This window comes from Caretta caretta, chromosome 8, assembly GCF_965140235.1.
Source record: "Caretta caretta isolate rCarCar2 chromosome 8, rCarCar1.hap1, whole genome shotgun sequence".
NCBI classification, from domain to species: domain Eukaryota; kingdom Metazoa; phylum Chordata; order Testudines; family Cheloniidae; genus Caretta; species Caretta caretta.
Genome location: NC_134213.1, coordinates 1,732,222 through 1,750,872, shown reverse-complemented (window position 1 = coordinate 1,750,872; position 18,651 = coordinate 1,732,222). Strand labels below are relative to the sequence as shown.

Genomic DNA, 18,651 nt, shown 5'->3' with positions numbered 1-18,651 from the left:
AGGGTCTCACACACCCCTCCGTACGCATCCCCAGAGTGCCCCCCGCACCTTCACACACCCACTGCTGCGCACACAGCTACACACTTGCTCCCACAGAGCCCCTCTGGCACACACAAAACCCACCTGCCTATGGCCCCCTCCCTGGCCTGGCCAGCCCTTGCAGCAGGAGCCCCGGGCGCTGCTGCCTTTGAGCCTGGATTTGGACACAGCCGAGGCTTGGCCCCTTTCTCACTGGTGACACTGTGAGAGGCAGCAAGACCTGACTGGGGAAAAGCTGCCCCAGAGATTCTCCCCCTTCGCAACTGCTCCGAAACTCTGCCCCACCCTCGCTACGCGCCCCTCCTGCCACCGCAGCAGGGGATTAGCTTGGAACGGGGGTGGGCTGGGGGGGGGTCCTTATCTCCCCCGCCTGCTGCAAGCGGCCGCATGACAGCCTGGAATTGTCGCTCGCTATCTGCCATCTTTAATAACCCGCTGAGGAGCAGATAACATGGCCACATTGCGCCAGGAGCTGCCTCGGCCCAGACGCTGGGGAAGCCCGACTCTAATCACAGATGCCTCCAATATCCTGTGAGCCGAGACAGATGGGAACAGGCGATTTCAGGCAGCAGGGCTCTGCCAGCCAGTTCCTCCTTTAGCCCGTGCGGGAGTGGGGGGAGCTGCACCGTGTCCTTTGCGTGGCCGGAGGCGCCCCAGGGCAGCTGGGGATGGGGAGCCTGGTCGCTTTGCAAGCTGGGCCTGGCCGTCTGCCCCGTTCTCGCCTGTGGGAGGAAAATGAGGAAAGGATGAGTGGCTGTGATGGGCTTCGGCCCACACCTGCCCCGGGAGCCTGGCAGGCGGCCTGCACGGCCCGGGCAACGCTCTGGGCACCGCTGCTCACGGGCTTTTTTCTTATGGAGACAGCAGCACCTAGATGCCAGGGTGGTGGGCATTAGAAACATGACAGACCAAAGCGCATCCCCCAGCCTGCCCCGGAGAGGCAGGCAGGGTAGTTGGCTGGGTGGTGAAGGAACGTGGGCCTGGCCAGACACATGCCCAAGGCTGGCGTCATGGCAGTGCCAATCCCCCTTGCTGTGCTAGGCTCTGGCTGTTACCTGCTGTCACGGAGTCCCCGGACGATGCTCTGGAACTGCTCCCCATGAAGCCAGTCAGGACTCTGGGGCAGTCGCCTTTCTGTGAGCAGCCTGTCTTCAGGACACGCAGCTCACTCAGCTTCCACCTTCCTGGGTCTGACCTCGGAGCATTCAGCCTCCTCTGCCCCTCCGTGCGCTTCCCACAGCGAGTCCGCTCAGGCGGGGCTCCTGGGGAAGCCAGAGGGTCCTGCACCCCAACTTCGCAGTCAGACGTGACTCTCAGCCAGCCAGTAAAACAGAAGGTTTATTAGACGACAGGAACATGGTCTAAAACAGAGCTTGCAGGTGCAGAGAACGGGACCCCTCAGCTGGGTCCATTTTGGGGGGCAGTGAGCCAGACAACCACGTCTGCACTTCACTCCATGTCCCAGCCAGCCCCAAACTGAAAACCCCCTCCAGCCCCTCCTCCTCTGGGCTTTGTTCCTTTCCCGGGCCAGGTGGTCACCTGATTCCTTTGTTCTCCAACCCTTCAGCTCTCACCTTGCAGGGGGGAAGGGCCCAGGCCATCAGTTGCCAGGAAACAGGGTGTTGGCCATTCTCTGTGTCCAGACTCCTGCACACACATGCCCTCTAAGGCTCTGCAATGATCATACACCCTTACTCCACCCCCTAGATACTTAAGAACTGCCTAGGGGAAACTGAGGCACCCCCACACTATTCAGAGGAAACATTAAGAACAGTCCCACTTCGTCACATCTCTCCCCCCTTCGAGATCGAACTGAGAGGGGTCACTTTAGCCGGTGACCTGGGGAAGTTCGAAGCCACCAACGTTCCCATGGATGCCCCAGCATCTCTCCCATTCCTTGGTAGGAGTTACACCAGGCCCTTCCAGTTCACGCCCTCCCTTAGGTCAGGGGTGGTCGATAGCACTCGCAGGCCGCATGTGGGAAGGTTTATGCAGCCCATGCCCTTTGGCTACCCCAAGAATGTCTCCCCATTGACCATCACCTTCTGCTCCTACTGGAGGTCCGGGGGGCCTGGCCCCAGGAAACTCCACACAGACATATAGGTTGGGGTCAGGAGTGGGAGCCTGTCCACATCCCCAACCATCTGGCTGACGGAGTCTATGGCCTTGGGGCCCAGCAAGGGAGCTAGAAACCGGGGCTTTTCCGCAGAGTCCCCTTGGTTCAAATCTCCAGCCTGCTCAAAGGCAGTGAGGTGGGCATCCACACCCCCCCCCCTTAACCAGGGGCAGCAATTTAGTCTCGAGGTTCCCTGCGGAACTGGCCCCCCGGGATCTATCCCCACTCACCCCGGGGAGGTCCCCTAGGCCTCTCCGCTCCCCCACCGCCAGTTCATGCTGCTGCTGCTTCTGCAGCTCTTTCTCGGGCTCTCACTGTCTCCCACAGTCCTCTTGCTCTCTCAGACTCAGCTCCAATCCCGTCCGTCTCGATCCCCTGATGGGGAACCCGATCGTGAAGACCCTCGTCTGGTTGGGGACAGGAGTCTTGGCGATGCCTGGCTCCCGCTTCAGCTGCTCCCAGATCCTGCTATAGCCCCAGTTGGGGTCAGGAATCTGTTCCTTAGAGCGGTCATCCTCCTCCAGCTGCACGATTAACTCTGCTTTGGTGAACTTTCCAACACTCAACCCTCTCTTTTTGCACAGGGTTACAATGTCCTTCTTAAGGAGACGGTGACAGGCCATCACTCCGCTCCTCCCAAGTTGTTGTGGACTCACAGGCCTGTGTGCTCTCAGCTCCCCACGGTTTCCAGGGAGAACCCCTAGTGTGACAGCCCTTCTCGAGGTCACCACCTCTTTGCCAGGGTCGAGCTGCAGACTCCTCCGCCCCTGGGACCGCTCGCTGCAATCCCCAGGGGAACCCTGTTACTGCACAGTCCTTCTCGCTGGTCACACACTCCCAGGGGTTAACCGCCCCCCGAAACCGCTCCTCTCTGAGCCTTCAGCAGGCCTGGTCCTCGGCAATCCCCCTTCGTGTTACTGCTCCCCAGTCACTTACTGCAGGAAGCACCATCCACGGGGTGCAGTACATCCCACCGCTGCCACCAGTTGTCACGGAGTCCCCGGACGATGCTCTGGAACTGCTCCCCATGAAGCCAGTCAGGACTCTGGGGTAGTCGCCTTTCTGTGAGCAGACTGTCTTCAGGACACACAGCTCACACAGCTTCCACCTTCCTGGGTCTGACCTCGGAGCATTCAGCCTCCTCTGCCCCTCCGTGCGCTTCCCACAGCGAGTCCGCTCAGGCGGGGCTCCTGGGGAAGCCAGAGGGTCCTGCACCCCAACTTCGCAGTCAGACGTGACTCTCAGCCAGCCAGTAAAACAGAAGGTTTATTAGACGACAGGAACATGGTCTAAAACAGAGCTTGCAGGTGCAGAGAACGGGACCCCTCAGCTGGGTCCATTTTGGGGGGCAGTGAGCCAGACAACCACGTCTGCACTTCACTCCATGTCCCAGCCAGCCCCAAACTGAAAACCCCCTCCAGCCCCTCCTCCTCTGGGCTTTGTTCCTTTCCCGGGCCAGGTGGTCACCTGATTCCTTTGTTCTCCAACCCTTCAGCTCTCACCTTGCAGGGGGGAAGGGCCCAGGCCATCAGTTGCCAGGAAACAGGGTGTTGGCCATTCTCTGTGTCCAGACTCCTGCACACACATGCCCTCTAAGGCTCTGCAATGATCATACACCCTTACTCCACCCCCTAGATACTTAAGAACTGCCTAGGGGAAACTGAGGCACCCCCACACTATTCAGAGGAAACATTAAGAACAGTCCCACTTCGTCACACCTGCCGCGGGCTCACAGGGAGGGGCTCGCTGAGGGTATCAGCAATGGACGGGAAGGCTGCTCTCTGCTGGGCTGGCATGTGTTCAGACCCGCAGAGAGGTGTGTGTGCATTTGCACACGTGTCTGCACACTCACAGCACTGCACATGCTGGGGCAGGCCAGTGGCTGCAGACCTGGCCCCAGAGGAGAGGGGCTCCCCAGGCACTGAGAGGCCCGGTCTGTCTCTGCCCCACAGTACGGCCTGAAGAAGAAAGAGGAGAAGGAGGCAGAGGAGAAGGCGGCGATGGAGCAGCCGTGCGAGGGCAGCCTGACGCGCCCCAAGAAAGCCATCCCGGCAGGCTGCGGGGACGAGGAGGAGGAGGAGGAGGAGAGCATCCTGGACACGGTGCTCAAGTACCTGCCCGGGCCCCTCCAGGACATGTTCAAGAAGTAACAGCCCCGCGCCACCCACCCGCCCGGGCCCACCCCCACACACTGGGGTGCACTGGACCGGGGGGGGATTTTCATTTCTTTTATTTCATTTGGTTTTTGTTCCAACTCAGTTTCGAAGGGAAGATCCCAGATGTGTCCCCTGTGCCCAGAACCCCTCGCTGCTCCAGTGGGGCGGACGAGGCAACCAGACCAAAACCCACCCCCCGCCTGCTGAGCTCCGGACAGCCGGAGCCCCAGGCTGGGCACTGCCAGGAGCCCAGGGCTCCCCCTTCCTCCCTCGCCCCTCAGCCATACGGAGTCGGAGTTCTGTTGTGCCAAAGTGCCAGCCGGTTGCTTGGCAAATCCCCCCGGGCGTGGGGGGCGAACTGGGACCAAATTCACTGCAGTAACCTCATGTCGGGCGGAGGGTGGGGCAGACGGTAGGGAAAGGCACGGCTCTGCCCGCTCTCCATGCCCCCTCCCTGCCCTTCACTAACTTCAGACATTCCTCAGTCCCACACTGCCTGCCTACTGCCAGGGGTTAGGGATGTGCTGGCATCAGGAGAGCACCCGCAGGCTGGGGGCTGTGCCCCCCACAACCCCGGCCCTGCCTGGTCTCAGCCCATGGAGCAAAGCAACCCTGGCCCGTTCCAGCTCTCCAGCTGGCGGCTGTAGATGTCCTGCCGGGCCAGGTTCCAGGGGCCATCCTGGGGGCTGGCGCAGAGGGGACATGGTGGGCTACAGGCCTGGCTTCCAGCGGCGCCACCCCACAGCTCTGCCCCCCGCCCCCCCCAGCTGCTGTGCCCATTTCTGTTGCATTTTGTTTGGGCTTCAGGAAGGAGCTGTTGGGTCCAGCCCCTCCCCTGGTGCTGGGCAGCCACACGCTGCCCCTCGCCTGCCGCAGCAAGCACCGGGGAGAGCCCTGGAGCAGGGGCTGCGGTACACAGGGGGACACGTGGACTCCCCAGATAACCCTGCCCCGGGGCAGCAGGGCAACTGGTGGGACTGGGGGGGCCGGAAGGAAAGATGAAGCCTTCCTCACCACTCTGCCTCTGCCCCCAACCCCTCCGCAGGCCCAGGCGCGACCCCAGCCATGCCTGTGCCCCGGGAGTCACGTCCCCCGCATGTCTCCAGCCAAGCCGAGCCCGTATGGGCGTCCCTGGCCGAGCTCGGCCCTTGGGGGGATCAAGCCGAGCACCTTTGCCATATTCAAGACCCTGCCCATTAGGGCAAATGGTTGGGGAGGAGATTTATAAAAAAACAAGGGCCAGAGTTGGGCCCAAGGAACTGGGGGTTCCCGCCTCCCCTCCCAGCCCCGCTGCACAAGGAGTGTGTGTGGGGGGTCTTGGGTCTGGGGACGATCCTGGCAAGTTGCAAGGCTGGAGCCCAGAGGGCGGACGCAGCACTTAGCCCTCCGGGTGTCCCCTACCCAACGATTCCCATTATGGCAAGGCTGCCAGCACCTGTCTCCCCAGCGCTGCCCTGAGCTGGCTGCGGGCAGCCCGTGGCAAGGCTGAGCAGCCTCCAGGGGGGTCCCACTCAGCACACTTCACACCCTGGCCCTCGCCCACATTCCTGCTATGCCCATCGCTGTGGTATCTGGGCACCCGTGCCCACTGACATACACTGAGCCCTGGCTGGAGGGACCCGTCCTTCTGCCACGCTCGGCCCCTGCTGGTATCTCTGGCTCATGGCTCCTGCCTCTGGGCGCCAATCTGCCCCTGCATGGCTCCAGGGAGCTCCCCCCATCACCAGGGCAAACCTGCCCTGGCTCTTCCCTCCACGGCAGCACCAGCCCGCCCAAGGACACAGGCAGCCTCTCCTGCGCCTAGCCCGGGCTGCAAGCTCATTGCCCAGCTGCAGCAGTGCTGAGCCAGGCAGAGCGAAGCGGCCGAGAGCTGCCCGCCCGAGCTCTCACCAGCAGAGACAGTCCCCCCCCATGCCCTGAGGCGGGTTCAGAGGCCCAGGACTTGTCTCCTGTTTCCCAAAGGGGTTTCTTTGCTTGGGGTGGGAGTTCCCGATTGCATCCCAGGGTTTCCCTTTTCCAGGGGTTTTGTTTTTGCCTGCGGGTTGAGTCTGAGAGAAGCCACAAAGTCTCGCTCGCGTCTGTGTCCTTCTCCGATAGTTAAAGCCATATCAGTTAGACTGCAATACATGCAACGCATGCCAGCGAGCCGCGCCGCCGTGCTCCAAGCCTGCGCAAAGGAGCAGAACCGGGCGGGACCCCCCGGCCCCCAGCGTCCACGTCTCAGGCCACCGTTGGCCCATGTGTGTTTCCGCATTAGTGTTTGTGTAACAGGGTACACTCACCCCAACCCTCTCATCCTGTCTGCTAGTCACTGCACCAGATGGTCACCCCATGGCCCAAGGGACCCCAGTGCCAGGAGGGGTAACGGGGGGGCAGGGGCCCAGGACTAGGAGGGGGGCACTGTGCGGGTCGATGGCACTGGCCCTTTGGCACCCGCAGCCAGGGCTGACAAGAGCAGGGGAATGGGGGGACAATGGGGCTGGGGGCCTGAGGCCAGGCGGGGGGGACGGGACACACAATGTATGTAACATCTGTGTAAATAAAGTGAACCGGGAGGGGGTGGGGCTGCAGTGACCATGTGGTTCCAGGACCCCCACCATGTCGGGTGATGGGCCTGCCCATCACCTGTTGGGCAGTGAAGCACCGTGCACTGCAGCACCGCTGCTGTGTATTTTCCCCACGTGCCCGCAAGGAGGGAGAGTGGGGGTCACCTGCTGCGCTGCCCAGGGCTCCCCCCAGCTCGTTTCAGCTGCTTCCATTGTCTGACGCTCCCACAGCTGAATGGCTGATGTCTGCAACCTGCAATAAACCCAAACTCTACCATGGGGCAAAGGGCTGATCCGCCAGACCCGGGCTCCCCCTGGGGTGGCCTGCGTTTGGTTTATACTTTTACCACTAGGCCGAGAGGCCTGCGACCCTCTGCGGAGGAGGGCGACTGGAGCCGACCGCACATCTGGCTGCCCCGGGGTCCTGCTGGCCTGAGCAGCTGTACTTCACGGCTTGGTGAGATGAGGGGCCGGCCAGCAGCTCACAAGGCCAAGTCCCTGCAGCTAGGGTGGGTACGTGAGGACCCCCCCGCTCCCCAAAGGGGCTGCAGGCCCAGGACACAGCAGCAGGGTTTCTCCTGGCTGTGCCACAAGGGCGTTTCAAAGGGGCTCGATTCTTGTCACAGGCTTTTCCTCCCCACCTGGAAACTGACAGGAGAGAAGCGCCAATCTTGTGTGTGTGAGAGAGAGAGAGAGGGCTCGCGTGTTTGTGGCTTTGAGTGCGTGTGCAAATGAGTGTACAAATACGGCTGTCTTGGCGCATGAGCGCATGCGTGCGCACCGAACCATGTGCTGTTTGCACCTGAGCAAGGGGACAGTAGGCGTGACAGGGAGTGTGCGTGTACACGGCTGGATGTGCGCCTGTGGGTGGGTGTACGCCCGCGCACGCTTTGCTTGTGTTCCCGCCCACGCCCTGGGGCCGGCCGGCCGGCAGAGCGTCGCCAGAGCCTCCAGGGGCATCCCAGCGCCCCCCGCTGCCCAAGGCGGCTGCGGCTCTCACCTGCTGGCAGCGACACCAGCCCTGGGGCTGAGCCAAGCTCACTTGCTCGATATGGGGAATGTAAAGTCCTGCACGTTAGCCCACCAGACTGCTGGATCCATTCTCCCCTGCCCAGCCCCCTGATAGTGCTGCCCAGCGCAGCCCCCCACCCACCCCGGGGGCTGGCATCCCACATAAGGAGGGGGACAGGCCCCCCCAGACGGGGAGAGCTCCGGGGAGCACACTAGAGCACCAGGGAGGAGGGTTCCTTCAGTTGCTGGATGTGTGACCCTGCACTGACCCCCCAACCCACAGAATACACCCCCTCCTGATCCACCAACCCCCTCTCAGCCACTAGCTTCTCTGCAGAAACTCATGGGGCACAGAAGGGCCCTAACCTTTCCCTGCTCCCTGATCTCCTGGTGCTCACACCCACCTGAGAAGTGCTCTTGGGACAGGGGCCGGCCCAGGCAGGGGTCCCTTGCCAGCCATGCGGTGACCATCCCACTCCAACTAGTCTTCGACGAAATAATAAAATAAAGGAATTTGTACGTTGCCCTATGTCTGCCCTGAGTGCGCTGCGGCCCGCAAGCTGGGACAGCCCCCCCACCCCCCCCAGTGGGCCCAGCACGGATCAGTACGGCCAGTGTCTGCACTGCCGGGAGCGCCAAGGGCTCCCAGCGTTCCTGGGCCTGACCCGGATCCAGAGGGGAGCTGCCTTTCCGAAGGGGCCACAAGGTAGGGCAGCAGGACAGGGAGCAAAGCAGAGCTGGGGGGCAGGGAGAGACTCCAGCCTGAGCAGCTCCAGCACGGGCGGGACTGGGGGTGGGGGACCAAGGGCCGATTACAGGGCTGAGGCGGGAGGAGGCAGGTGGTGGCTGAGGCCTGCGCTCTCATCACAGGGCTCCACCTAGGGAGGCCCTGGGGAAAGGGACTGCATCCCCATGACACTCAGCTGGAGGGACTGGGACTGTGAGGCAGGGGCAGAGGGGCTGGCCAGAGAGGGAAAACTTTGCAGCCCTTTCTATCAGCACGACCTGCTCTTTCCTGGCATAAGCTGACAGTCTGGGGAAGTGGCAGGGGGCGTTGGTACTGCTGCCCAGGGCTCTGGGACAGCCGCCCGCCGCACCCTGCAGTGCACCCATCGGCTGACATGCAGTCCCATCGCCTTGAAACTGATGTCGTTAGAGCTGTGAGCTATTGGCCTGCACGGAGGGCAGGCAGCCAGGGACTCCGGAGCTGTGCTCCTGGCTCCGCAAACACCTCCCCCATGACCTTGAGCAAGTCACCTCTGGTCTCCCTTTCTCCATCTGCAATACAGGGTGACTCTACATGAGGTGCAAATCACCATTGTTAGGGCTGGAGCCTTAAAAAGCAGCCCCTTGGACTGCAGCTGGCAGCTGGTGCCCTGCAGCGAATGGACCCAGGTAGGCACAAAGGGACAGACTGTTAAAGGTGTTTAGGTGCCTAGCGGTGCAGGGCAGCTAGTGCCCCAAGCTGGGTGCGTGACTCCCGGGATGGCAGCTAGGGGCTAGGCCCTTCTGAAAACTGTCACTAGATGCCCAGGAGACCAACTCCCAGCGGGGGAAAGAGGAGGGAGAGGAGAGGAGCTGGCAGAGTTTCCATTGGGAGTTAGGCAGCCAGGCACTTCTGAAAATCCTGCCAGCTGCATCGTTAGGCACCTAAATACCGTTGCAGACCTGCCCCAAGCACTCTGCACACACCATCAGGTGCATGGACGTCAGCTGGCCTCTCCCGACTCGGTCATTGCCCCTAACTCCCAGAGCACGCAGTATTGCGACCCGCGACCCATGAGGCTCATGCCGGCCGAGTTTCACAGGCCCCAAATCTGCAGCCCACGCCAAGCCAGCTGCAGGCGTTTAACTGCAGGGTAGACAGAGCCTGTGAGGGTGGGCCCCCAGGGGGATTCCCTCCTGCCCCCACCCCACCCCAGCACAGTCCCCCATTCGTACTCGCTCTGATGTACCCGGACCCGTTGCCAAGCAGCGCGGTGGGGCTTGTAGCTCTGCCCAGGAGCTGCGACCTGCTGCCCCCGCAGGCTCTTCGAGAGCAGATGGTTCCCAGCATCCTGGGCTGCTCAGCTCAGTGAATTCGGCCAAGCGGAGCACAACCTGCCAGCGCTCAGCACCGGCCCGGCAACGTTGTGCCAACAAGCTGCTCCTGGCATTCTCCATCCCTGAGAGCCATTGCCCAGGAAGCTGTGTGGGAGCAGGACGCCGGGGTTCCCCGCTGCGGCCCTGCATCCAAAGGGACCCGCATTTCTGTGCCTCCTGGACTGGAGTCTGCCGGGGACAGCACTAGGTCCTCATTAAAACCGTGTCACGGCGACATTCTGCACCGGGAAGCTTAGCCAGGCTCCAGGAGCACACCAGCCTGGCTCCCTTCAGCATCCTTCGCTTTGCCAGCACCTCCCCATGGAGCAGGTACCCGACCCGCGGGGGTGCTCCCCGTGAGCAGATGCTGCCTGCGGCACGGCCCCGGCCACCTCCCGGCCCTGTGCCCACTAACCCAGGGGGGGCCAGCCTGGGACTCCGGAGCCCCACGCAGCTCCTCAGACGTTAACAGGCGGCTCCCTGTCGAGGCACCGACTCCGGGGCTGGAGTTACAGGCGCCAACTTTCCAGTGTGCTGGGGGGGGGTGCTCCCTGCTCAACCCCTGGCTCTGCCCCAGGCCCTGCCCCCACTCCCTCCCTTCCCATGCCCTCCCGTGAGCCTGCCGTGCCCTCACTCCTCCTCCCTCCCCAGCCTCCTGCACGCCATGAAACAGCTGATCGGGAGGTGCGGGGAGGGAAGGGGAGGTGCTGATCAGCGGGGCTGCCGGTGGGTAGGAGGCGCTGGGAGCAGGGGCAGGAGCTGATGGGGGGGGCTGCTGACCTATTACTGGGGCTCTTTAGCAATGTACATTGGTAAATTCTGGCTCCTTTCTCAGGCTCAGGTTGGCCACCCCTGCACTAACCCATCACCCGGGACTTGCCCCCCGGAGGATGGAGAAGGCTGGGGCTGGCATCCCCCCTTTATCACAATGCAGAGAGGTAAACAGCAGAGTCCCCCGAGGATCTGTACTGGGACCTGTGCAGTTCAATATATTCATAAATGATCTGGGAAAAGGGATAAACAGGGAGGTGGCAAAGTTTGCAGATGATACAGAATTACTCAAGATAGTTCATCCCAAGGCAGACTGCGAAGAGCTACAAGGGATCTCACAAAACTGGGTGACTGGGCAACAAAATGGCAGATGAGATTCAACGTTGATAAATGCAAAGCAATGCACATTGGAAAACATCATCCCAACTATGTATATAAAATGATGGGTCTGAATTAGCTGTTACCACTCAAGCAAGAGATCTTGGAGTCATTGTGGCTAGTTCTCTGAAAACATCCACTCAACTTGCAGCTGCAGTCAAAACAGCAAACAGAGTATTAGGAACCATTAGAAAAGGGATAGATAATAGGACAGAAAATATCATTCTGCCACAACGTGAATCCATGGTATGCCCACCCCTTGAATACTGCATTTAGTTCTCATTGCCCCATCTAAAAAAAGATAACATTCAAATTGGGAAAGCTGCAGACAAGAGCAACACAAATGATGAGGGGTGTGGAACGGCTTCCGTATGAGGAGAGATTAATAAGCCTGGGACTGTTCAGCTTGGAAAAGAGACGACTCAGGGGGAGATGAGAGAGGTCCATAAATCTTGGCTGATGTGGAGAGAGTGACTAGGGATGTGCTATTTACCACTTCCCATAACATAAGAATCAGGGGTCACCCAAGGAAATTAAGAGGCAGCAGGTTTAAAGCAAACCAAAGGAAGTGTTTCTTCACACAACACACAGTCAACCTGTGGAACTTGTTGCCAGGGGATGTTGTGAAGACCAAAAGTATAACTGGGTTTAAACAAGAACTAGGTAAGTTCCTGGAGGACAGGTCCATCAATGGTTGTTAGCCAGGATGGGCAGGGACACAACCCCATGTTCCAGGTTTCCCTAAGCCTCTGACTGCCAGAAACTTGGACCAGAGGTCAGGGGACGGATCACTCGATAACTGCTCTGTTCTGTTCACTCCCTCTGAAGCACCTGGCACTGGCCGCTGGCGGCAGACAGGACACTGGGCTGGGTGGGCCATTGGGCTGACCCAGTCTGGCGGTTCTCATGTTCTTCTGGAAGGCCCCTGCCTGCACTGTCAGCCTGGCCACCATGGCCTCAGTTGGGTTGTTTGGACGCTGTTGTTTGCAGCACAGAGCTTGGGGGAGACTGAACTGTGGGAGCCCCAGGTTTTCCTGGCAGCATCGCAGCCCAGCCTGGCCAGACACTGAGACCTGCAGCCACGACAGGCATGAAGCATCCCCCAAACCCCAAGGGCAGGTTTGGAGCCAAGCGAGTGCACCTACCCCAGCTCCTCACACGGGTAGACCCCAGACAGCCAGGCCCTTTGCCTCAGGATCCGGAGGAGACACCCGAGACATCCTGCCTTAGCGCTTGGCTGCCCATCCCTGGGGCACGCTGGCACCAGCCGGAGACAATCGCTGCTGACTGCTGCGAAGGCGAGCAAGCCCAAGGCGGCAATTAGATGGGGGTGGGGATAATAGTAGCTCTCCAGGCCGGAGGGCCTAGTCCTTCACCTAATGAAATGAACATAATAGCCATAATCAGTAACACCGGCAGAGCTAGCCACAGAGCATCCCCGGCCTCGGCCCTTGGGAGCTGCTTGGATTCGACCACAGCCACACCCCTCGGGTCAGCCTGCCATTGCTGGGCAGCTGCCTTCAGCTCCCTCCGCCCGCTGGGCCCTGGGGCGGGCGCTGCTCTGTGTCTGCCCACTTGGGGCAGAGACCGCGGCTCAGGCACTGGTCGTCTGCCTGCACCCCGCGCGCACACAACACAAGGAGCAAAGCCTTCCATCGCTCACAGTGAAATGTGCAGAGAGGCACCGGGCGTCAGACCCGGCTGGAGAACAGTGGCGCTAAGGAGATTTACTTGGGATGTTTTGACATGTGATGTTAACAGCTTGTGTTTGGAGATGGATAGCTTAGTGGTTTGAGTGTTAGCCTCCTAAACCCAGGGTTGTGAGTTCAATCCTTGAGGGGGCCATTTAGGGATCAGCACAAAAATTGGGGATTGGTCCTGCTTTGAGCAGGGGGTTGGGCTAGATGACCTTCTGAGGTCCCTTCCAACCCTGAGATTCTATAAAGCTTTCACTTTTTGAATCTCAACATCTATTGTCATTTAATACTTATTGTCTGACCCCCCCCATCGTCCGACCTCTCCCTATAATCAGGGGCGACAGCTTCTTCTTAATAGTGGGGGGGGGTGCCACAGGGCTCCGCCCCCTCTGTGGCTCCACCCCTGCCCCCTGGCCAAGCTCTGGAAGCCAGAGGCAGGCTGGGAGCTGTGGAACCTCCACCTGCTGGGATGGGGGGGGGTCAAGAGCAGCCCCCCGCCCGTGTCCCCACCCCTTGGGCCCCCTGTGCAGAGCCGGTGGAAGGTCCCCGGCTCCCCACAACGGCCTGCGTGGCTCTTACCTCGGCCAGGCTCCAGCTTCTGCCCCGGCCAGGGAGTGGGGCCTCAGGGGGAGAGGAGGGGTAGGGCCAGGCTGGGCCCATCCACTTTCAAAAGTGAGAGGGCCATGACCCCTCTTCCCCCCGCCCCACCCCTGCCCATAATTTCCCACAACTGTGAACATTTAAAACCGGAACTGGTTAAAACAATGCTGACAAACAAACAGTGATTTTATCTCTCAAAATTACAAGAAAATAAAAATCGAATGTTCCCAAGTCCCGCCAGCCAGGCGGGTGGGACTGTAGGTGACCCGCACCGGTAGAGGCCGTTGGCGTCTCTGCGGCCTCTACCCCCGGATCCCTGCGTGGAGAGGGAAAAGGCCTGGGGGGCCTATTGGAGGGACGGCGATGCACTGGCTTTGGGGGGTGTCCAGAGAGCGAGTGCGGCCAGCCGGCATTGTGACTAGCACTGAGATGGGGCAAAGGGTCAGGCAGGGGTTCAATGAGGAGGGGCCAGGGCCCAGCCCCGTTCCTTGGCTATAGACAGGGAGGGAAGGGGTGAGAAGTCGCAGCAGTCAAGGTCTCTCTGGTGGGAGGGGAGATCGCAGCAATGCCAAGGGGGGGACCCATGCACCTCTCAGCCCCTCCTTTGGAAACCTCTGGTTGTGCCCCTGGGGCTGGGGCCAAGGAGCTGGGCAGATACGCCAGACAAGCCGTAGCGACCACTCCCCTTCCCCGACTCTTGCTGTGACCAGCTCCCGCGAGTTCGAGTTGGAGCCGGGCTGGGGAGGGCTTGGCCCCCCAAGATCTGAGCTGTCCTCCTGGGGAACCAGGCCCTTAGCCCCGCCTGGGTAGCAGAGAGTCGGTCAAGCCTGCAGTGCACGGAGGAAGGCGAGAGCAGAGACCGTGCAGGACCGGAGAAATGGGAGCTAGCCATGACCTCTGCCCTGGGGCAGGATGAGGTGCCCAAGTCCAACCACACAGAAAGAGCCTGCTGCCCTCGTCTGGGCTCCAGGAGGGCGGCGGGCGGCCACGGGGCTGTCTGGCCTGTCGCTGGAAGGAGGGGGCAATCCTGAGACTAGGGACACTCCCAGACTTCCCCCTCCCACAAGCAGGCCCCCGTCTCTGAGTGCAGGGAATTCAGGCCCCTGCCCCGATCCTGGGGACCACTGGGCATAGCCCCCTTCCCGTGAGCCCCACCCACAGGGTGCTGGAGGGCAGGGGAGCACTGTCACTTTAACGGTGATTGGAGGCTGCCAGCCTCAAATGGGCTTCTCTGCCGGTGAGCTGGCCTGAGACCTCCCATTGATCTGCCCTCCTTTCGCTGTAGAGCTCGGCTTGACTGCCAGCCAAAATCCATGCGGTAATGGCAGAGCAATCACCAAGAAAAGCCATTTGTCGGGAGAAAATATCCAGCTGGGAATATGATAGAGATCCAGCCCGCGAGGTCTCCATCCAACGGCCAGGGATGTGCGCTCACCTGGCCCCTCCCTGCGCCTGCACTCCCCCCTGGGCAGAGGCTGCAGACAAGCACGGAGCTGGCTCTGCACATGCCATGCCGCCCCCAGGAACTGGGGGCGTTCGCTGGGGCTCATGCCTGTCTGCTAGCTTCTGGGCACAGCTCAGCTTGGGCCCTGCCTCGCCAGCCCCTGGGGAAGAAACCACACCAAATCCCACCGGGGCCCAGGGCCCAGTCGAGGGGAAAGCGGGGTGCAGCTGGATGCTGGCACAAATCCTGGCCCTTGCCTCGTGGATCTTGGCATGGCCCCTCTGGGAATTTCCCCATCACCTCCTCCCAGCCCCCACCCAGCTGGCTTGGTGGCTGACTCACCCTTGGTCTCCTCTCCAAAAGAGGTTGGGGCCCTGTGCAGAGGGGAGGCTGCGCCCAGCACCTGTCCTCCGCTGAGGGCTCTCAATAAAGCCATGAGCATCTGGGGGCCGCGTGCACAGGTGAGTGGCGGAGGCCAGGACATGGTGCGCCCGAGTGTCCCACGCCAGGCTGCAGCACGCCCAGGCGAGGGCCCGGCTTGCAGCGTTTTCTCCCGTCCCTGCAGGAGCCAGAGCAGCTCATTTCCCCTTGTGACTCTCTATCTCCCTCGCCTTGGGGAGATCGTGCCCTGCCCAGTAGAGAGGTGCCGGAGCGACGGCCCCCCGTGCACAGGAGAGGGAAGGAGCCCGAGTGGCTCTGGCGGTGCCCAGCAGCGCGGCTGACAGGCGTGATACGAAGCTATTTAGTGCATTAAATTGGCTGCTGTGACCTCGGGGTGGGAGCTGTGATAAGGAGCCCGGGGCCTCTGTCAGCGTGTCTGGATGCAGCTCCACATGGCCGACAGCCGGGCAGGAGCCTTTCCAGGCACAAGGCCCAGGGAGGGCTCCAGCAAGAACTTCCAGCCCGGTGAGTGCCAGGGAATGTCTCCAGCGGAGCTGAGGACACCCTCCCTCACCCCCCGGGGAACTCCCCCTCCAGCCAGGCCCCGGAGCCAACTCCTGCCCCAGGCACAGAGCGGGAGCACCCGGAGGGAATGGCCCCTGAACTAGGCACACAGGACTGGAAGGATCTCCTGGGTCGGAGTCCAGAGCCTGCTGTCACGGCACCCCCGCCCCTTCAGAAATCCAGCAAGCTCCAGCTTAACACCAGGCAGGTTTCTAGCTCCCACTGCTCCTGTGGGGCGGCTGGTCCTGAGCCTCACCCCTCTGCTGGCTAGACCCCTTCTCCACATTTCCAGCCTGACCTCGGGGCCACTTTACACCAATTTGGGCTGGGGCCTGCACGGACCTCTAGCTCCAACAGCTCTTTGCCCTCCCAGTGCTCAACCCCCTGCCAGCACTGACAAAACCCAGGGAAGGGAACTCAGCATCAATGTGGGAAAACACCACAGCAATGGCTCAAAAGCAACCACCCCCCCCTCAATAGCTGGGCAGGGTCCCCTGCCTCAGTTTCCCACAGTCCAACAGACAAATGTCCTTTTAACACACCCCCCACACGCACCTTTTTCCTCCACAGCCCCCACTGCCCATGGTCAGCAAAGTCCCAGCATCCAGGGTGCACTCAGGGGGTTTCACCTCCAGCCCTCGGAGATGGGGGGTGGGCCTCAGGGAGGCGAGGGCTATCCTGCCAACACCTCTGCCACTTCTGGCCACCGCTCAGTGTTACGGCCACTCGTCCAGGCTCATCCCCTGGCTGGAACTGAGCCAAAACCGGATGTGGTTTTGTCCGGTATCAGATGGGGGGGGATGCTATTTTGAAAAGTGCAACGCTCCCCCCTGCTGGCGTGACCTTGCACCATGCATGGGGGCGGGAGGGAGACGGGCAGGGCAGGGCTCTTCAAAATGTCACGCCCCTGTACGGCATGACCTCGCACACAGTCCCATCAGTGGGGCAGGGTCACGGCGTTCCTGGAAGTACTGGAACAGCTGGTGTTCCAGGAACATGCGTGGCCACCGCACATGCCGCTGTCACGGCTGCCTCTGCAGCACTCTGGGCCGGTACACACACGGCCGCAAGGGCACAGGCAGGTGTGACATGCACACGCACTGTATCTCACACGCAGGGACACAACGCCCACGTGCAACACATGCAAATCCAGCCCAGCCCAGCTTCTAAAAACAAGCCAGCTGACACGCCGCTTGGCTAGCTGTTTCCGATTGCATTGTGCCCATCCCCACCCCCTCCATCCCAGGCAGCCAAAGCACTGTACAAATCTTCAGTGGCCCCTCAACCCAATGGGCAGAGGGGAAACTGAGGCACAGAGCAGCAAAGCCACTCTCCTGAGGTCACACACTAAGTGGCAGAGCCAGGACCAGACCCCTGGTTTCCTGGCTTGCAGATCCCACTCCTCTCCTCCCCCCCCAACCTCTAGGTCTGCTCCCTTCCAGTTTATTATTAACTGTATAGAGAGGCCCCAGAGGGCTGCAAGCCCCCCTCACCTGCTCCCCAGGCCTTTAAGCACGAACCGAATTACACTCCCCTCCCCGGGGTCCAGGACAGGTCCAGTGCAGTGAGATCCGTGCCCAGCAATCCTGCTCCCACTGCAATTACTGAGCCTGCCAGGGTGCAGGGCTGTTGGCTGCTCACCAGGCCTGGGACCAGGCCTAGCAGCTTCCCGCTGCTAGGGGCATGGCCGGGGGCAACTACAGACCTCAGTGGCCAGGCTGGGGGTAGATACGGAGCATTGCATGCTGGAAGCTGTGGTCTTCAGGGCTTGTACTTACCCCGAGGGCAGTGGCAGACTGCACTGTGATGGCACCATCCTACTCAGAGCCACGAGTTCCAGCCTGGCGTGGCCATGACTGCTGGGAGCATGATGCCCCCTGCACTTGCAAATCCTGCGTGGGCCTGGGGAGCAGTGGGACCCCAACGAAGCGAGTGGTGCTGTGACCTGGTGCACAGGGGTTGCAGCTCCGCCCCAGGAGGGGCTGTGGGGGCCAAACCCTGGGTAGGCAGTAGGGTGGCCAGCGCTGCTGCTCCTCGCTCCTACACTGGGGCTTCCCCCCGGAGGCCTGCCTGGCCTCACCCCACTCCCAGCAGCCTGCGTCCCCTGGCAGGGGGCATTGTGGTGAGCGGGGCAGGAGTGCCGCCTGGGGGAGGTGTCCCAGCCTCTCTGTCCCTGCACTGCAAGCGTTCGCTGCCCCAGGCACAAGCTCCTGCAGCCTCACTAGCTTCCGACTTTTCTCTGGGGCAGCTGCTGCAAATAGGCCCTGGGCAGAGGGCCCCACCGGCAGTGGCTGCTGGACTCCGGCCCACCCCAGCCACACTCTCCTCGCGGGCGGAGGGCCAGAGACAAGCCACCTTCCTTGGGAACCATGACAACCAGGCCGTGCTTGTTTCCAGGACGCAGGGTGGGGTAGGGACAACTGTGGGAGCCGTGCTGCCACTCACTTGTCACTGCTGGCAGCAGGTGCCCGCTGCTGCAGAGGGCAGCGTGGGTGGGTGGAGGCGGCTGCTGGGTACGCAGGGCTCGGGGCCATTAGCATTCAGAGAAATGCAGCTGCTGTCACTCCTCGCCCGGGCTGCAGTTCCACTCGCTAGGAGCGGCCTCAGCCCCGCTCAGCTCTAACAATAGCTGAGGCTCCAGATCATTTAACCCCCAAGGCTAGAGGGAAAGGCCCAGGGCACCTAGCAGGCTGCTGCGAGCTGCCAAGTGCCTGGGAGCTCCCGGCACTCCTGCCCCTGAGCCTGCGTGGTTCAAGTGACAGCAGCAGGGAGGGGTGCTGCAGATGGCAAGGGCGCTGGAGGGGGTAGCATGGAGCTGGGCTGGAAGAACAGACCACATCCCCCAGAGGTGCTGCTTGTCTGGCCC

At 61.5% G+C, this 18,651-nt stretch overlaps 1 protein-coding gene and 1 long non-coding RNA gene across 6 annotated transcripts in view; one reads left to right on the top strand and one right to left on the bottom strand.

Moving 5' to 3' along the window:
• The window catches only part of CPLX2 (complexin 2), a 75,054-nt gene extending 66,662 nt beyond the window's left edge, over positions 1 to 8,392 (top strand). For all 5 annotated transcript variants that reach the window (XM_048860088.2, XM_048860091.2, XM_048860089.2 and 2 more), the window contains one exon: positions 4,108 to 8,392. In XM_048860088.2, coding sequence (XP_048716045.1) covers positions 4,108 to 4,305 — 198 coding nt within the window. In that variant the 3' untranslated portion in view covers positions 4,306 to 8,392. The remainder of the gene's footprint in view (positions 1 to 4,107) is intronic.
• Positions 453 to 18,492, bottom strand: LOC142072928 (uncharacterized). The gene is made up of 3 exons (XR_012669539.1): positions 17,564 to 18,492; positions 12,245 to 12,475; positions 453 to 761 (listed from the first exon to the last, which is right to left on the bottom strand). It is a non-coding gene; the product is annotated as an uncharacterized LOC142072928 (long non-coding RNA).
• Between the last annotated feature and the right edge of the window lie 159 nt (positions 18,493 to 18,651).